The 14,135-nt window shown below is 39.0% G+C and overlaps 2 protein-coding genes across 2 annotated transcripts; one reads left to right on the plus strand and one right to left on the minus strand.

The window, feature by feature from the left end:
* The first annotated feature begins 1,447 nt into the window (after window positions 1–1,447).
* On the plus strand, window positions 1,448–2,386 carry LOC122429819 (putative olfactory receptor 2B8). The gene has a single exon (XM_043450475.1). The coding sequence runs from the start codon at window positions 1,448–1,450 to the stop codon at window positions 2,384–2,386; it is 939 nt and encodes a 312-aa protein (XP_043306410.1).
* A 7,500-nt stretch (window positions 2,387–9,886) lies between these two features.
* Window positions 9,887–10,831, minus strand: LOC122429654 (putative olfactory receptor 2B8). The gene has a single exon (XM_043450179.1). It carries the CDS (start codon window positions 10,829–10,831, stop codon window positions 9,887–9,889), a length of 945 nt encoding a protein of 314 aa, XP_043306114.1.
* Window positions 10,832–14,135: the final 3,304 nt, after the last annotated feature.

Here is a 14,135-nt window from a genome sequence, read left to right on the forward strand (position 1 = left end):
GTTGACCTCATGGCCTGTAGCCCGCCAGGATTCTCTGTAGTGAAGTGGGTTTCCATTTTCTTCTTCAAGGTATCTTCCAGATCCAGGGACTGAACCTGTCTTTCCTGCCTCTCCTCCATTGGCAGGTGGTTCCTTTACCACTGAGCCAACAGGGAAGCCTGTGAACTGATTACGCACAGTGAATAAACTTTTGGAGTTCTTGTTAAATTGGTATAGAAATTTTAGGTATCTCAAGCACTATAATCGAAGGTGATATTTTCAGGCTCTGAGCAATTTATTTTTTACTAGTATACAAAAAGACCAGGATATAGCATTCATAAATATAATGCAATAGGAGTAGAGAGAACTATTTTTCCAGAACATATCTATGAGGAAGAATCTTAGTGATACATTGAATGTAATATAATCCTTTGTATAAGTACATAATAGCTAATAAATTTCTATATCTGAATGCATTTTAGAGATCATTTTGTATTAGTCTATTACATGTGAGGTATGTGCAAGCCAAGTTATGTAGAATTATGAGATACATATTTAAAATAAACTTTCTCCCTTTGTCTATGTTTTCTTACTCTTTCTGTTCACTCTCCCTTGATTTTCCCTCATACCCACTTTCTCTAAGATGTACAGATAATCATCATACTCATCCTATTAAGCTCAATCTAAAACAGGCATTTTATATCTATGATTGATGCAAACCAAGTTTCATCACTTGATTTTATTATTATTATTTTCTTATATTAATTTCAAATATAATTTTTGTGAATAGTAAAGAGATAATTGATTTAAGATATATCAATTTCAATGAATACATCACTTATTCAAATCATTGCATATAAAATCACATGATCATGTCTTTGAACATGATAGGTTTTCCTCTTCATCTCTGTGCTTTTTTGAAAGATTCCTGATATTCCCGACTCAGGAATCGAACTGAGTCTCCTGCACTGCAGGCAGATTCTATACCAGCTGAGCCACAAGGGAAGCCACTATTACATGTGATGTATCTGCATATCCAGTTATGTAGAATTATGAGATACATATTTAAAATAAACTTTCTCCCTTTGTCTACATCTTTCTTACTCTTTCTACACACTCTCCCTTGATTTCCTTCATTCCCACTTTCTCTAAGATGTACATATATAATGATCATACTTTAATCCTATTAAACTCAATCTGAAAAAGGCACTTAATATGTATGATTGATGTAAACCAAGGTTCATTATTTGATTTTATTATTATTATGTATTATTTTCTTATATTAATTATCAATATATAACTTTTTGTGATAGTGAGTACATCATTTATTCAAATAGTTGCATATAAAATCACATGACTATGCCTTTGAACATGACAGATTTTCCTCTTTATCACCGCACTTTTTTTGAAGTTACCTTTAATAAATTGCTAAATGCTTGATTTGACAGGAGCCAAGTGCTAACAAAGGATGGAAGAGAGAAATGAAAGTTCTTTCACTGGATTTATCTTACTGGGCTTCTCTGACAGGCTTCAACTTGAGCTAGTCCTCTTTGTGGTCCTTTTGATCTTCTACATCTTCACTTTGCTGGGAAACACAACCATCATTGCACTGTCCTACTTGGACCCACGTCTTCACACCCCGATGTACTTTTTCCTCTCTAACCTGAGCTTTCTGGACATGTGTTACACCACCAGCATTGTTCCCCAGTTTCTATTTAATCTCAGTGGAGCAGACAAATCCATCTCCTGTGGTGGATGTATGGTTCAAATGCACATCTCTCTGGCGTTGGGAGGTACAGAATGTATTCTCCTAGGAGTTATGGCATTTGACCGCTATGCCGCTGTTTGCAGGCCCCTTCACTACACGGTAATCATGCACCCCCGTCTGTGTGCCCTGATGGCTTCTGCTTCATGGATCACTGGTTTTGCCAACTCCTTACTGCAGACAGTGCTTGTCTTCCTTTTACCTCGTTGTGGGAGGAATAAATTAGACCACTTCTTTTGTGAGATCCCTCCATTTCTCAAACTTGCCTGTGTTGACATCACCGTGAATGTGTATTCGAGCTTCTTTGCTGGTGTCATCATGCTTCTCACACCTGTTGCATTAATCATCTTCTCCTATGGTCGGATTGTCAGGGCAGTCTTAAGAATCAAGTCCACTGCAGGGCAGAGAAAAGCATTTGGCACGTGTGGATCCCACCTCACGGTGGTCTCCCTGTTCTTTGGCACAGCCATCTATGTGTATTATCAGCCCAGCAGCAACGACTCCCAGGATCAGGACAAGTTCATGTCTCTCTTCTACACTGTCATTATCCCCATGACCAACCCCCTCATATATACGCTGAGGAACAAGGATGTGAAGGGAGCGATGAAGAAGGTGCTTTGGAAGGACTCTGACTCCAGATGATGGTAGAGGAGGACAGTTTAATGGAAGGATCTTGAACACCAGTGCTCTTTAGATGTATCTGTGTGTCCCGCATGAGTCATCTAAAATTCCCTCTGACAACTCTGAAAGGAATTGGTTTTCTTCATTCCCGTTGAAAAGTGAGTGTTCAGATTCTAAGTTCATGTATTCATTTCAGCTTCCAGAAATGCTGATTCAGTGTTCTGACAACATCTGCTTTGTAGTTACTGTTTTAACAGCTCCAATGATTTTTATTTGCACTCCCATTTGGGTACATTTTCCCACATCTATTTGCAATAAGACATGCATATTACATGAAGCCCAAATAAGACAAAACCACTGAAACACTGTAACGAATATTATTAATAATATTTTCTAGGAGTAACTGGAAGATACCATTCATTGTTTTATTTGGATCATGCTCTTCTAAAATTCCATGGTTTGATGGTATGATCAGACGTTTTCACTGATGTAGGTGGAGCACTTGTGGGGAAAACAAAGTTGAATCTCAAAGAAAATCTTGCTGCATTAATCCCGGTAAAGCCATTCAGACATCAGGTGCAACTGCACCCTCAGCAGTGCAGCCGCCATATTGTGGAGGATCATCTCAGAGAAGGCGGCGCATAGGACTCACTGAGGGAAGGGGATGATGTGCTGCTGGCAGGGACAGTGGTAGCCCTTCTTTGGTAAGAACACCATGTAGTTCTTACATGCCTTTTTGTACACAGCAGGAGAAAAACACTGATGTGAGGTACAAAGTTGGCTATTTTAATTTTGTGAACCACCTAGTTCCTCTCTAAAATGAGATTTTTAATGAGGAATTTTTGAGGGCATTATATCTGAGTAGCATATGACCCAAGTTCTACTACATACCTACAGATTTTAGCTACTGTGATGCAGCAGAAGTTTCAAAGGGTAAAATATGTTTAGGTTATTCTCATCATGCCATTTTATAAACTCTTTGATTTAGGCATCAATTGGTTAAGACCTTAGAATCTCTCCTCTGCCAAACGTTCTGTGAAATTCATATTTAGTGAAGTATAAAAATATTGGAAATGACCCCTGATTCCCAGGCAATCCCATGTTTGGTGGAGATGTCCTCGACTCATCAGAAGGAAAATGAAAAATTAAATATTGTGTCTATTAAAAATACATGCCTAAGCTTTATCTGTCTAATTGTTAAATAACTGTCACAGAGTTCTGAATTAGGAGTAACAAAACATTCCAGAAAAAATTAATCTGACATTCTAGGTTGTAGATCCCCACTCAAGCTCACTTTACAGCATAAATTTATTTTCAGGTATAGATTCTGGGTTTTTTTGTGTGTAAGTTATGCGTCATGCACAGTGCATTTTTTCTATAGAGGTTAGAGCTTTGACTGTGCCGTCATCACAGAAATATTTAAGATTTTTGGTAGATTTCCCCAGCATGTACCACTAGGCAAGTAAGTATATTTGTGTCTCTTAGTAGAGACAAAAGCTTGACAACTATTACACAGTTCCCTGTCCTAGATGCTAATCATCCTCCTGGGTCTCAACCCTCTTGGCCAGTTTGCCTGATAAGTGGACTTGCAAGCTGGAAATGGCAGTGTGGATAAATTATATAGAGGGTCAAGATTCTATTTATATTCCTAACAGCACCACACTCTACACCCTTGAATTAAACACTTGTGAAACCAAGTATTTTGACCCCACAGTAAGGATGAACATATACCTGATTAAAAGCAGTTTGGAGTGCTGTGTACTCTGAATGGTGAGAAGTTTCCCCCTCTCCTTATTACTTAATCAGGTCTTGATAGTTATGCCCAAAGAGTCACTTAAAAAATCCCTCAATGATACTTTCTTTGCTGCAGAAACCATCAAAGTCACATGAAGTCACAAAGCCTATTTTCCTGAGTGAACATCTACTCGTCTGCTCCTAAGGACTGCCACAAAACAGATTTATTTGTTTTAAGCAAATGCTTGAGCATCATGTGGATGTGTATATTACTTCAGAATAAATTACAGATAATAAAGGTATCTAGATCCCAGGCTACAATAATAAAAAAAAAGATCATTTAAAATATATCACACAGCCAAAGTTCAGTTCTGTTTTATAAATTTTTCAAATGACATCTACCTTTCCAAGCTTTCCCTCTTTAGTTCCCAGAACAGGGATTGAACCCATGGCCCCTCAGTAGAAGCATAGAGCCTATACCCGGGAATGCTAGGGCATTCCCTCCTTTTGAATTCTTAATATCTGTGAAATGGCTGCAGTGGGTGTACCCAGGCCTTGGCTAAATTATTTGATCCCATTTTTAGTTCAGAACTGTCAATATGCCCAAGAGCAAGTCATAATCTTTCATCATTTTTGCCTCCTGAGAAGCACAAGGTGAACACAGTGTGTTCAGGTAATGTGTCACCTTGGAAGCCTGAAGTGTCAGTCAGACTCCTGTGAAACACAATTCCTAAGCAGCACTAGATTGACTAACAATTAGAAAATAATCCAAAACAAGAGCAACAACATGTGCAATGTCTGTGAGGCCCCAAACCAGTAAGACACTGCTTCCTGAATTTAGGTTTTTCAAATGAAATATATAAAATAAATTAGGGACTCTCACTTGTTTAACTTGTATCTTTGAAGTCAGCAAAAGGAAGTCTTGAGAGTTTCTCACTTGATATGTGTCCTCACCTTTGTAGTCGTGTTCTGGCTTTAGGACTTTTATTCATTGGAACAACTGTAGTCTGTATTCTGTAGGTTTATCACACTAGAAACAGACCCTATCCACCCTGCTAAAAACATTACTAGAATGGTAATCAGCATATATTGACTGCTGAAATATCCTCATTTATCTCCTAGTCAGTAGATTTCAGTGTTAACTGTTTGCCCAGGGTTCTGCTCTAATCAGGGTCACTGAGGATGGAAGAACAGATTATAGTTCTCTGTCAACACTTTCCTCTGTAGGTGCGATCTTTTGTGATGCCTGTTTGTATTATGATTGAGAGTTTCTTCTGTCCTTTCAGCATTGTAGCTGAGTTCAAACTTGATTTGGCAGACTGAGGGAACCATGGTGTATGGAGATGTCTTGTGGACACGGTTTCCTGGGAAGGGATGCTCTGTGTAAATGCAGAAATGAGAAGTTGTATGTCTCCTGAATCAGAGGGTTCAGGGGACGGTGTCCCTGAGGCAGCTGTAGGGATTGGGTATTCATACTCCTTTTAAACAATCTATTCTACTGATTTACATTGTTTGGTGGATTCTTTTAACCATTTTGTAGTGAATTAAATCCATGATGTCTTTAGAAGCTGCAAGTCTTCTAATTAGGTGACGATTTCTGAGGTTAATTTTAACCTCTTTTCAGAGTGAAACTCTTCAGTTGTGAGATGTGAAAGTTGCCCCATTGTGTCCAACTCTTTGTGACCTGATGAACTGTAGCCCACGAGGCTCCTCTGTCCATGGCATTCCTCAGGCAAGAATACTGGAGTGGGTTGCCATTTCCTTCTCCAGGGGATCTTCCTGACCCAGGGATCTCCCTTGGGGGCTGAACCTGGGTATCTTGCATTGCAAGCAGATATTTTACCATCTGAGCCTCCAGGGAAGGTGTTGCTGTACCTGTGGCTTTAGTCTCACTGAAGCATCCTAGGAATTTCCAGTGATTAGGTTATTGGGGATCCTCATGATCAATGGAATGTCACTGTTAGTTGTCAAAACCTTCCTCAAGAGCCCAGTCCTGATTTTGTGTTAGCCCCTCACAAGTCTTGCTGACTAAATATTTTTAAGTCCTTATATCATGCATTTGAGGATTGTTAAATAGTCTCCCAAGATTCTCTTTGAGAAGCCTCTTTTTTACGCATTCACTCAATGAGAATTCTGTTTGGTTTAATATAGATAAAGTGAGCACCATAGCCATTAATGTGTCTTCATTATGAGATCAACCTCTCTCTGGATTTACTCCCCATCTTAGAAAAAGCCTCCAGTACTTCCCAATGAATATTTCTCATCATATTCCTCCATAGCATGTTCTATTTTGGTTTATATTTGGCTTTAAATAACACATAGTACTATGTTATTACACATAGCCAGATATACACATCCACAAACATGCACTCTGTATGCAATCACTTTTTGATCGATCTCTTAACTCTTTCCTGAGGATGAACAATAAAAGGAATGTTTTCTTTAGCTTATATCACTTAGAAGATACAGGTTTATACATGGTGTAATTTCAGTGTTCTCTGAAATAAGTACAAATATATGCAAGTCAATGTGGTAATTTTTTTTTTCTGCAAGTCATGTTGAAAAGAAAACTGATAGCATTTGCTGCACTAAGGAGCTTCAGAGAAGAGATCATGCTCCTTTTGCTATTATGATGAATACACAAACTGTTAAACTTTTAGAAGTGCCATTCTTTCAGGCTCTGGATTGAAATTTGGATCACAAAGAGAAGGCAGTCTTTGTACATAGGATAAAGCTAGAGTATTTTCCTTCATTAACTATGTAGAAATCGTTGTCTTAAACAATAGTGAAAATCTGACTTTGGAGAGGAAAAATAAGTAGGATGAAAGAAATGAATAATAACTCTTATTTTCATTTATTTTCCTCTATATCTAATGAGATATAAATGGAGCAAGTTTAAAGAGTACAAAGCATGATTTGATATACCTATATATTGTAAAGTGATTACTACATAGTGTTAGCTAAGATCTTTATCTTGTCAAATATTTATTCCCCTTAAAAAATTTGAAAAAGCTTATTTTTTTGACTCCTCAGAAATTAGTAATTTTTAACTGGAAGTTTGGACCTATTTGCCAATATCGCCCCATTTCTTCTACCTCTTTGGCCCTGGTAACCACCATTCATCCCTCTGTTTGTAACAAGTTCAGTTTTTCTGATGCCACATGTATGTAAGATTATATAGTATTTGTCTTTCTCTTATTTCACTGAGCATAATGCTGTCAAGGTCCATCCATGTTATTGCAAAGGGCAGTATTTCATTCTTTCTCGTTGATGAATAATATTCCTTTGGATATGCACAGAACTTTTTCTTTAGTCTTTCACCTCTTTGGTCACCTATGTTTTTTCCGTATCTTATCTATTGTGAAAAATGGGGCATTGAACATGGGAGTGAAGATAGTGATTTCATTTTATTTGGTGTACCTAGAATTTGGATTGCTGGATAATACGGAAGTTCTATCTTTAGTTTTTTTGGTATCTTCATATTATTTTTCATAGTGGCTTACCAACTTACATTCCCATCAACAGTACATGGGTGTTCCTTTTCCAACTTCACCAACAGTTGTTATCCTTTATCTTTTTAAAGATAGCTATTTGTTTTCTTCCAGCCTCGTTCAGGAATAAATTTTCTTCTAGAGGTTTTATGACTTCATGTCTTATATACAGTGTTGCATAAGTTTGTGATGCCATCCAACCATCTCATCCACTGTCATCCCCTTCTCCTCCTGCCTTCAATCTTTCCCAGCATCAGGGTCTTTTCAAATGAGTCAGCTCTTCACATCAGGTGGCCAAAGTATTGGAGTTTCAGCTTCAACATTAGTCCTTCCAATGAACACCCAGGACTGATTTCCTTTAGGATGGACTGGTTTGATCTCCTTGCAGCCCAAAGGACTCTCAAGAGTCTTCTCCAACACCACAGTTCAAAAGTATCAATTCTTCTGCGCTCAGCTGTCTTTATAGTCCAACTCTCACATCCATACATGACCACTGGAAAAATGATAGCCTTGAATAGAAGGACCTTTGTTAGCAAAGTAATGTCTCTGCTTTTTAATATGTTTTCTAGGTTGGTCATAACTTTCCTTCCAAAGGTTGAGGGCAGGAGAAGGGGACGACAGAGGATGAGTTGGTTGAATGGCATCACTGACTCAATGGACATGGGTTTGGGTGGACTCCGGGAGCTGGTGATGGACAGGGAGGCCTGATGTGCTACGGTTCATGGGGTCGCAAAGAGTTGGACATGACTGAGCAATTGAACTGAACTGAACTGAACTGAAGATATAGAATAGTGATCTGAGTTACATACATCATGAAATGATGACCACAATATGTTGGTGTGTATATATAATTTTTCAGATTCTTAACCTTTATTGGGTACAAAAATAGCTACAAAATGTTGACTATAGTTTCCTCTGCTGTACAGTTGGTCCTTGTTCTATTCAGCCTTTATCTTGTTCTGTTCTAGAGATACAAGAGATACAATCTTCTCCTGGGTTTTGACAGAAAGTCTCAGGAGTCTTATTTTCTCAGCCCTGAAAGACTCTTGGAGCTTAAGTTCTGCCCCTCAAAGATATCTAGCTTAGCTTTTTAGCCCTTGCTTCATGAAGCTTCAAAATTTGGCAACTGCCTTAATAAAGAGAACTGTGTGTTAGAGAAAGGACCCCTTACCCTAGAGAGTTTTTGTTTCCTAAGCACAATGGAATTGCAGGATAGATCATTCTGTATTTTTGAAACTTTGGTCTGGCTTTCTGGCTTCCCAGGGAGTCCACTGGAAACATCTGGCCACATAGTTAAGTCTCTTTAAGTTTTCAGATTGTCACTCTAGACTTACATGAGTGTTTGGTTTTTCATGTTTTCATGGCAAAGTCCCTCTCTATGGGCCATGCTCAATTCTAATCTCACACTCAAGCTCATCAAATACTCCATGAGGAAAAAAAAAAAGCAGTTTCCCTTCAGCTCACCTCAGAAGTGTTCAGTGCTTTCTGTTATTCATGTCTACATCACCCTCATCACTTCCACAACTCTCTAGTGGCTTCATAAATATGGATGCTAAAATTAGTTTGACCTTTCCAAGTACAACTCTTCCTCAGTATTGGCCAGGGGTTGTTTCAGGCACTTCTTCCCACCCACTCCTATACCAGAAAAGCTGGATGCTCAAATCCTTTATGGAGAATGAGAGATCAAATGGATCCATGTTTGGATGAGTCTGTGGCTAAGGAGGAGTGACTGTCCTTGCAGTAGGAACTGTGTTCAGCTGTAACCTAATGTGCCTTATTGGGAAATGAAATTCACAAAAGGCTACGTTGAATGAAATGATAAATTTTCAGCATTTATTTGCTGAAATGGAAAAATGTAAGTATCTAGATGATTATAGAGTATGGAACTTTTGAGCCAAGATGATATGGTTATCAGTGACGCTAGCTGTCATGGTTTGAAAGAAAACTCCAAGGGGTTGATATAAAAAATCATATCTTCTGTATTACAAAAAATGTAATCAGAAATCACTCATATTCAGTACAAGTAGAGGTAAGAATAGTACAGAACTCAACAATTCAGTAATCTATTTTCACTTAAATAAAGAAAAAAAATCCTTGTTCTATTATTTCATTAAGAGAATAATACATGAAAAACCATCCAACTTACAATTATTAAATAAGAAATATTGAAGAAGAACATATTTGCACAAAGGCACGTTGATCTTACCAGAAAATTATTTCTGTTTTTACATTGTTTTATAAATTCCCTTCAGTATCTGCCCTTTTATCTGCCCTTCCTGGGCCTGCAAGCACTGCATTAACTCTGTCTCAAGCCTAGGATTCTCCTCATTTGTCTCCTTAGTGCCCCTTTGACTTCCTTGTTTCTCAACGTGTAAATCAGGGGATTAAGCAGGGGAGTCACCAGAGTATAGAACAGTGCAATGCTTTTGTTCACATCCTGTGAATAGCTGGAAGGAGGTTGAAGGTACATGGAGATGAGCGTCCCAAAGAAAATAATCACTACCATTAGGTGAGAACCACAGGTTCCAAAAGCCTTCTGTCTCCCTTGGGCCGACTTCATCTTCAGGACTGCACGGGTAATGTGACTGTAGGATACTAAGATGAGTGACAGGGGGACGACCAAGAAGAATACACTGACAGCAAAGAGTTCAGCCTCATTGATGGAGGTGTTGGTGCAGGCCAGTTTCAGCATCACTGGAACTTCACAGAAGAAATGGTCCACTTGGTTTTTACCACAGAGGGGAAGAGTCATGGTCAGTGCTGTCTGGATTACAGAATTGCCAAAGCCTGTAAGCCAAGCAGTTACAACCAGCTGCAAGCAAAGCTGGGGATGCACGATCACCATGTAGTGGAGGGGACGGCACACAGCTACATAGCGGTCATAGGCCATGACAGACAGGAGGACACACTCTACTCCCCCAAGTCCCAAGGCAATGAAGAGCTGGGTCACACAGCCACCATAGGTGATGGTCTTGTCTTTCCCCTTAAAGTTGGCCAGGGTCTGAGGGACAGTGCAAGTCGTCAAACAAAGATCCATGAAAGAGAGGTTGGAGAGGAAGAAGTACATAGGGGTGTGGAGGTGAGGATCCATCGTTGACAAAAGTATAATGATGCCATTGCCTAAACAGCTCAAGAAGTAGATGATTAGGATGACCACAAAGAGAGCCGTTTCCAGCTGGGGCTGGTTGGAGAAGCCCAGGAGAATGAATCCAGAGAAGGCGCTGTCGTTAGCTCTTTCCATTGTACTCTGCTTGTTGGAGTTAAGAGGACTCCATACTTTTATGTTCAATCCGCTTCTTTTCTCCTAGAATGGGTAAGTAGACTTTGATTAGAAGCTTGAGGCATTTTCACAGTTACCCTTTTGTTGACAAAAACAGGAGCACTATAGAGCTACTATATACAGTATCTTCTATGTTTCAGGCACTGACTGAACACTTTCTAGGTAATTTGTCACAACAACTCTATGAGCTCGGCATTACCATGATTTCTGCTAAACATATGAAGGAATTGAGGATTAAAGAGGTGCAGTGATTTTATCAGAGTGATGTACGTAATAAACCACTGAGGCAGGATTCCAACAGATTCTACAATATAAGTTCTTAACTGCTGGGGATACTGTCTGTCTTTATGACTGTATGAACTACAAAGATAACTCAAAAGTTTCTCAAAAATTAAATCTATATGCTCTAAATAAGACACAAATATGTACTGCCCCAGTACTAGCTTTTTTTCCCCCCTGGAGGGTTGAATATAATTAAAGACTGGCTTTCCTGCTTATGTTTTATATAGAGAAAAACAATTTTTTTCTGAAGATGCACAGATAATAGAATTTACTATTAACAATTTTATTCAGTTAGAAACAATACATTTTAATGTGTGGAATAATGGAGCCTTTGGTGTTGAGTCTGTAATCATGTCTTTGATTGGAGAAGTTTTATTGGAAGTGATTTAAGATTTTATTGTATCCAAACTGCAAGTTCCAGAGGCACTCAGTCTGAGTAACCATCACTGTAACCACCTGCAGTGAAAACTCAGGAAACCATCACTAGGTTTTAATTTTCTTTCACTTTATAAGTCTTTTGAAATTGTAAAATGGACTGGAATGGGTGTAAAATGGAATGGGTGTAAAATGGAATGGGTGAATTTAACTCAGATGACCGTTATATCTACTACTGTGGGCAAGAATCCCTTAGAAGAAATGGAGTAGCCATCATAGTCAACAAAAGAGTCTGAAATGCAGTACTTGGATGCAGTCTCAAAAATGACAGAAAGATCTTTGTTCATTTCCAAAGCAAACCATTCAATATCACAGTAATCCAAGTTTATGCCCCAACCAATAATGCTGAAGAAGCTGAAGTTGGATGGTTCTATGAAGACCTACAAGACCTTCTAGAAGTAAAACCCCCAAAAGATGTCCTTTTCATTATAGGGGACTGGAATGCAAAAGTAGGGAGTCAAGAGATACCTGGAGTAACAGGCAAATTTGGCCTTGGAGTATAGAATGAAGCAGGGCAAAAGCTAATAGTTTTGCCAAGAAAACGCGCTGGTCATAGCAAACACCCTCTTCCAACAACACAAGAGAAGACTCTACACATGGACATCACCAGATGGTCAATACCGAAATTAGATTGATTATTTTCTTTGCAGCCAAAGATGGAGAAGCTCTATACAGTCAGCAAAAACAAGACTGGGAGTTGACTGTGGCTCAGATCATGAACTCCTTATTGCCAAATTCAGACTTCAATTGAAGAAAGTAGGGAAAACCACTAGACCACTCAGGTATGACCTAAATAAAATCCCTTATGATTATACAGTGGAAGTGACAAATAGATTCAAGGGATTAGATTTGATAGACAGAGTGCCTGAAGAACTATGAACAGAGGTTTATGACATTGTACGAGAGGCAGGGATCAAGACCATCCCAAGAAAAAGAAATGCAAAAAGGCAAAAAGGCTGTCTGAGGAGGCCTTACAAATAGCTGTGTATAGAAGAGAAGCAAAAGGCAAAGGAGAAAAGGAAAGATATTCCCATTTGAATGCAGAGTTCCAAAGAATAGCAAGGAGAGATAAGAAAGCCTTCCTGAGCAATCAATGCAAAGAAATAGAGGAAAACAATAGAATGGGAAAGACTAGAGATCTCTTCAAAAAAACTAGAGATACAAAGGGAACATTTCATGCAAAGATGGGTACAATAAAGGACAGAAATTTTATGGACCTAACAGAAGCAGAAGATATTAAGAAGAGGTGGCAAGAATATACAGAAGAACTGTACAAAAAAGATTTTCATGACCCAGATAATCATGATGGTGTGATCACTCACCTAGAGCCAGACATCCTGGAATGTGAAGTCAAGTGGGCCTTAGGAAGCATCATTACGAACAAAGCTAGTGGATGTGATGGAATACCAGTTGAGCTATTTCAAATTCTGAAAGATGATGCTGTTAAAGTGGTGCACTCAATATGCCAGCAAATTTGGAAAACTCAGCAGTGGCCACAGGACTGGAAAAGGTCAGTTTTCATTCCAATCCCAAAGAAAGGCAATGCCAAAGAATGCTCGAACTACTGCACAATTGCACTCATCTCACACGCTAGTAAAGAAATGCTTAAAATTCTCCAAGCCAGGCTTCAGCAATACGTGAACTGTGAACTTCCAGATGTTCAAGCTGGTTTTAGAAAAGGCGGAGGAACCAGAGATCAAACTGCCAACATCTGTTGGATCATCAAAAAAGCAAGAGAGTTCCAGAAAACATCTATTTCTGCTTTATTGACTATGCCAAAGCCTTTGACTGTGTGGATCACAATAAACTGTGGAAAATTCTGAAAGAGATGGGAATACCAGACCACCTGACCTGCCTCTTGAGAAACCTTTATGCAGGTCAGGAAGCGACAGTTAGAACTGGATGTGGAACAACAGACTGGTTCCAAATCGGGAAAGGAGTACGTCAAGGCTGTATATTGTCACCCTGCTTATTTAACTTATATGCAGAGTACATCATGAGAAATGCTGGGCTGGAGGAAGCACAAGCTGAAATCAAGATTGCTGGGAGAAATATCAATAACCTCAGATATGCAGATGACACCACCCTTATGGCAGAAAGTGAAGAAGAACTAAAGAGCCTCTTGATGAAAGTGAAAGAGGAGAGTGAAAAAGTTGGCTTAAAGCTCAATATTCAGAAAACTAAGATCATGGCTTCTGGTTCCATCACTTCGTGGCAAATAGATGGAGAAACAGTGGCAACAGTGGCTGACTTTATTTTTTTGGGCTCCAAAATCACTGCAGATGGTGATTGCAGCAATGAAATTAAGACACTTAATCCTTGGAAGGAAAGTTATGACCAACCTAGATAGCACATTTAAAAGCAGAGACATTACTTTGCCAACAAAGGTCTGTATAGTCAAGGCTATGGTCTTTCCAGTGGTCATGTATGGATATGAGAGTTGGACTATAAACAAAGCTGGGTGCCAAAGAATTGATGCTTTTGAACTGTGGTGTTGGAGAAGATTCTTGAGAGTCCCTTGGACTGCAAGGAGATCCAACCAGTCCAT

Source organism: Cervus canadensis, chromosome 28, assembly GCF_019320065.1.
Source record: "Cervus canadensis isolate Bull #8, Minnesota chromosome 28, ASM1932006v1, whole genome shotgun sequence".
Classification (NCBI taxonomy): domain Eukaryota; kingdom Metazoa; phylum Chordata; class Mammalia; order Artiodactyla; family Cervidae; genus Cervus; species Cervus canadensis.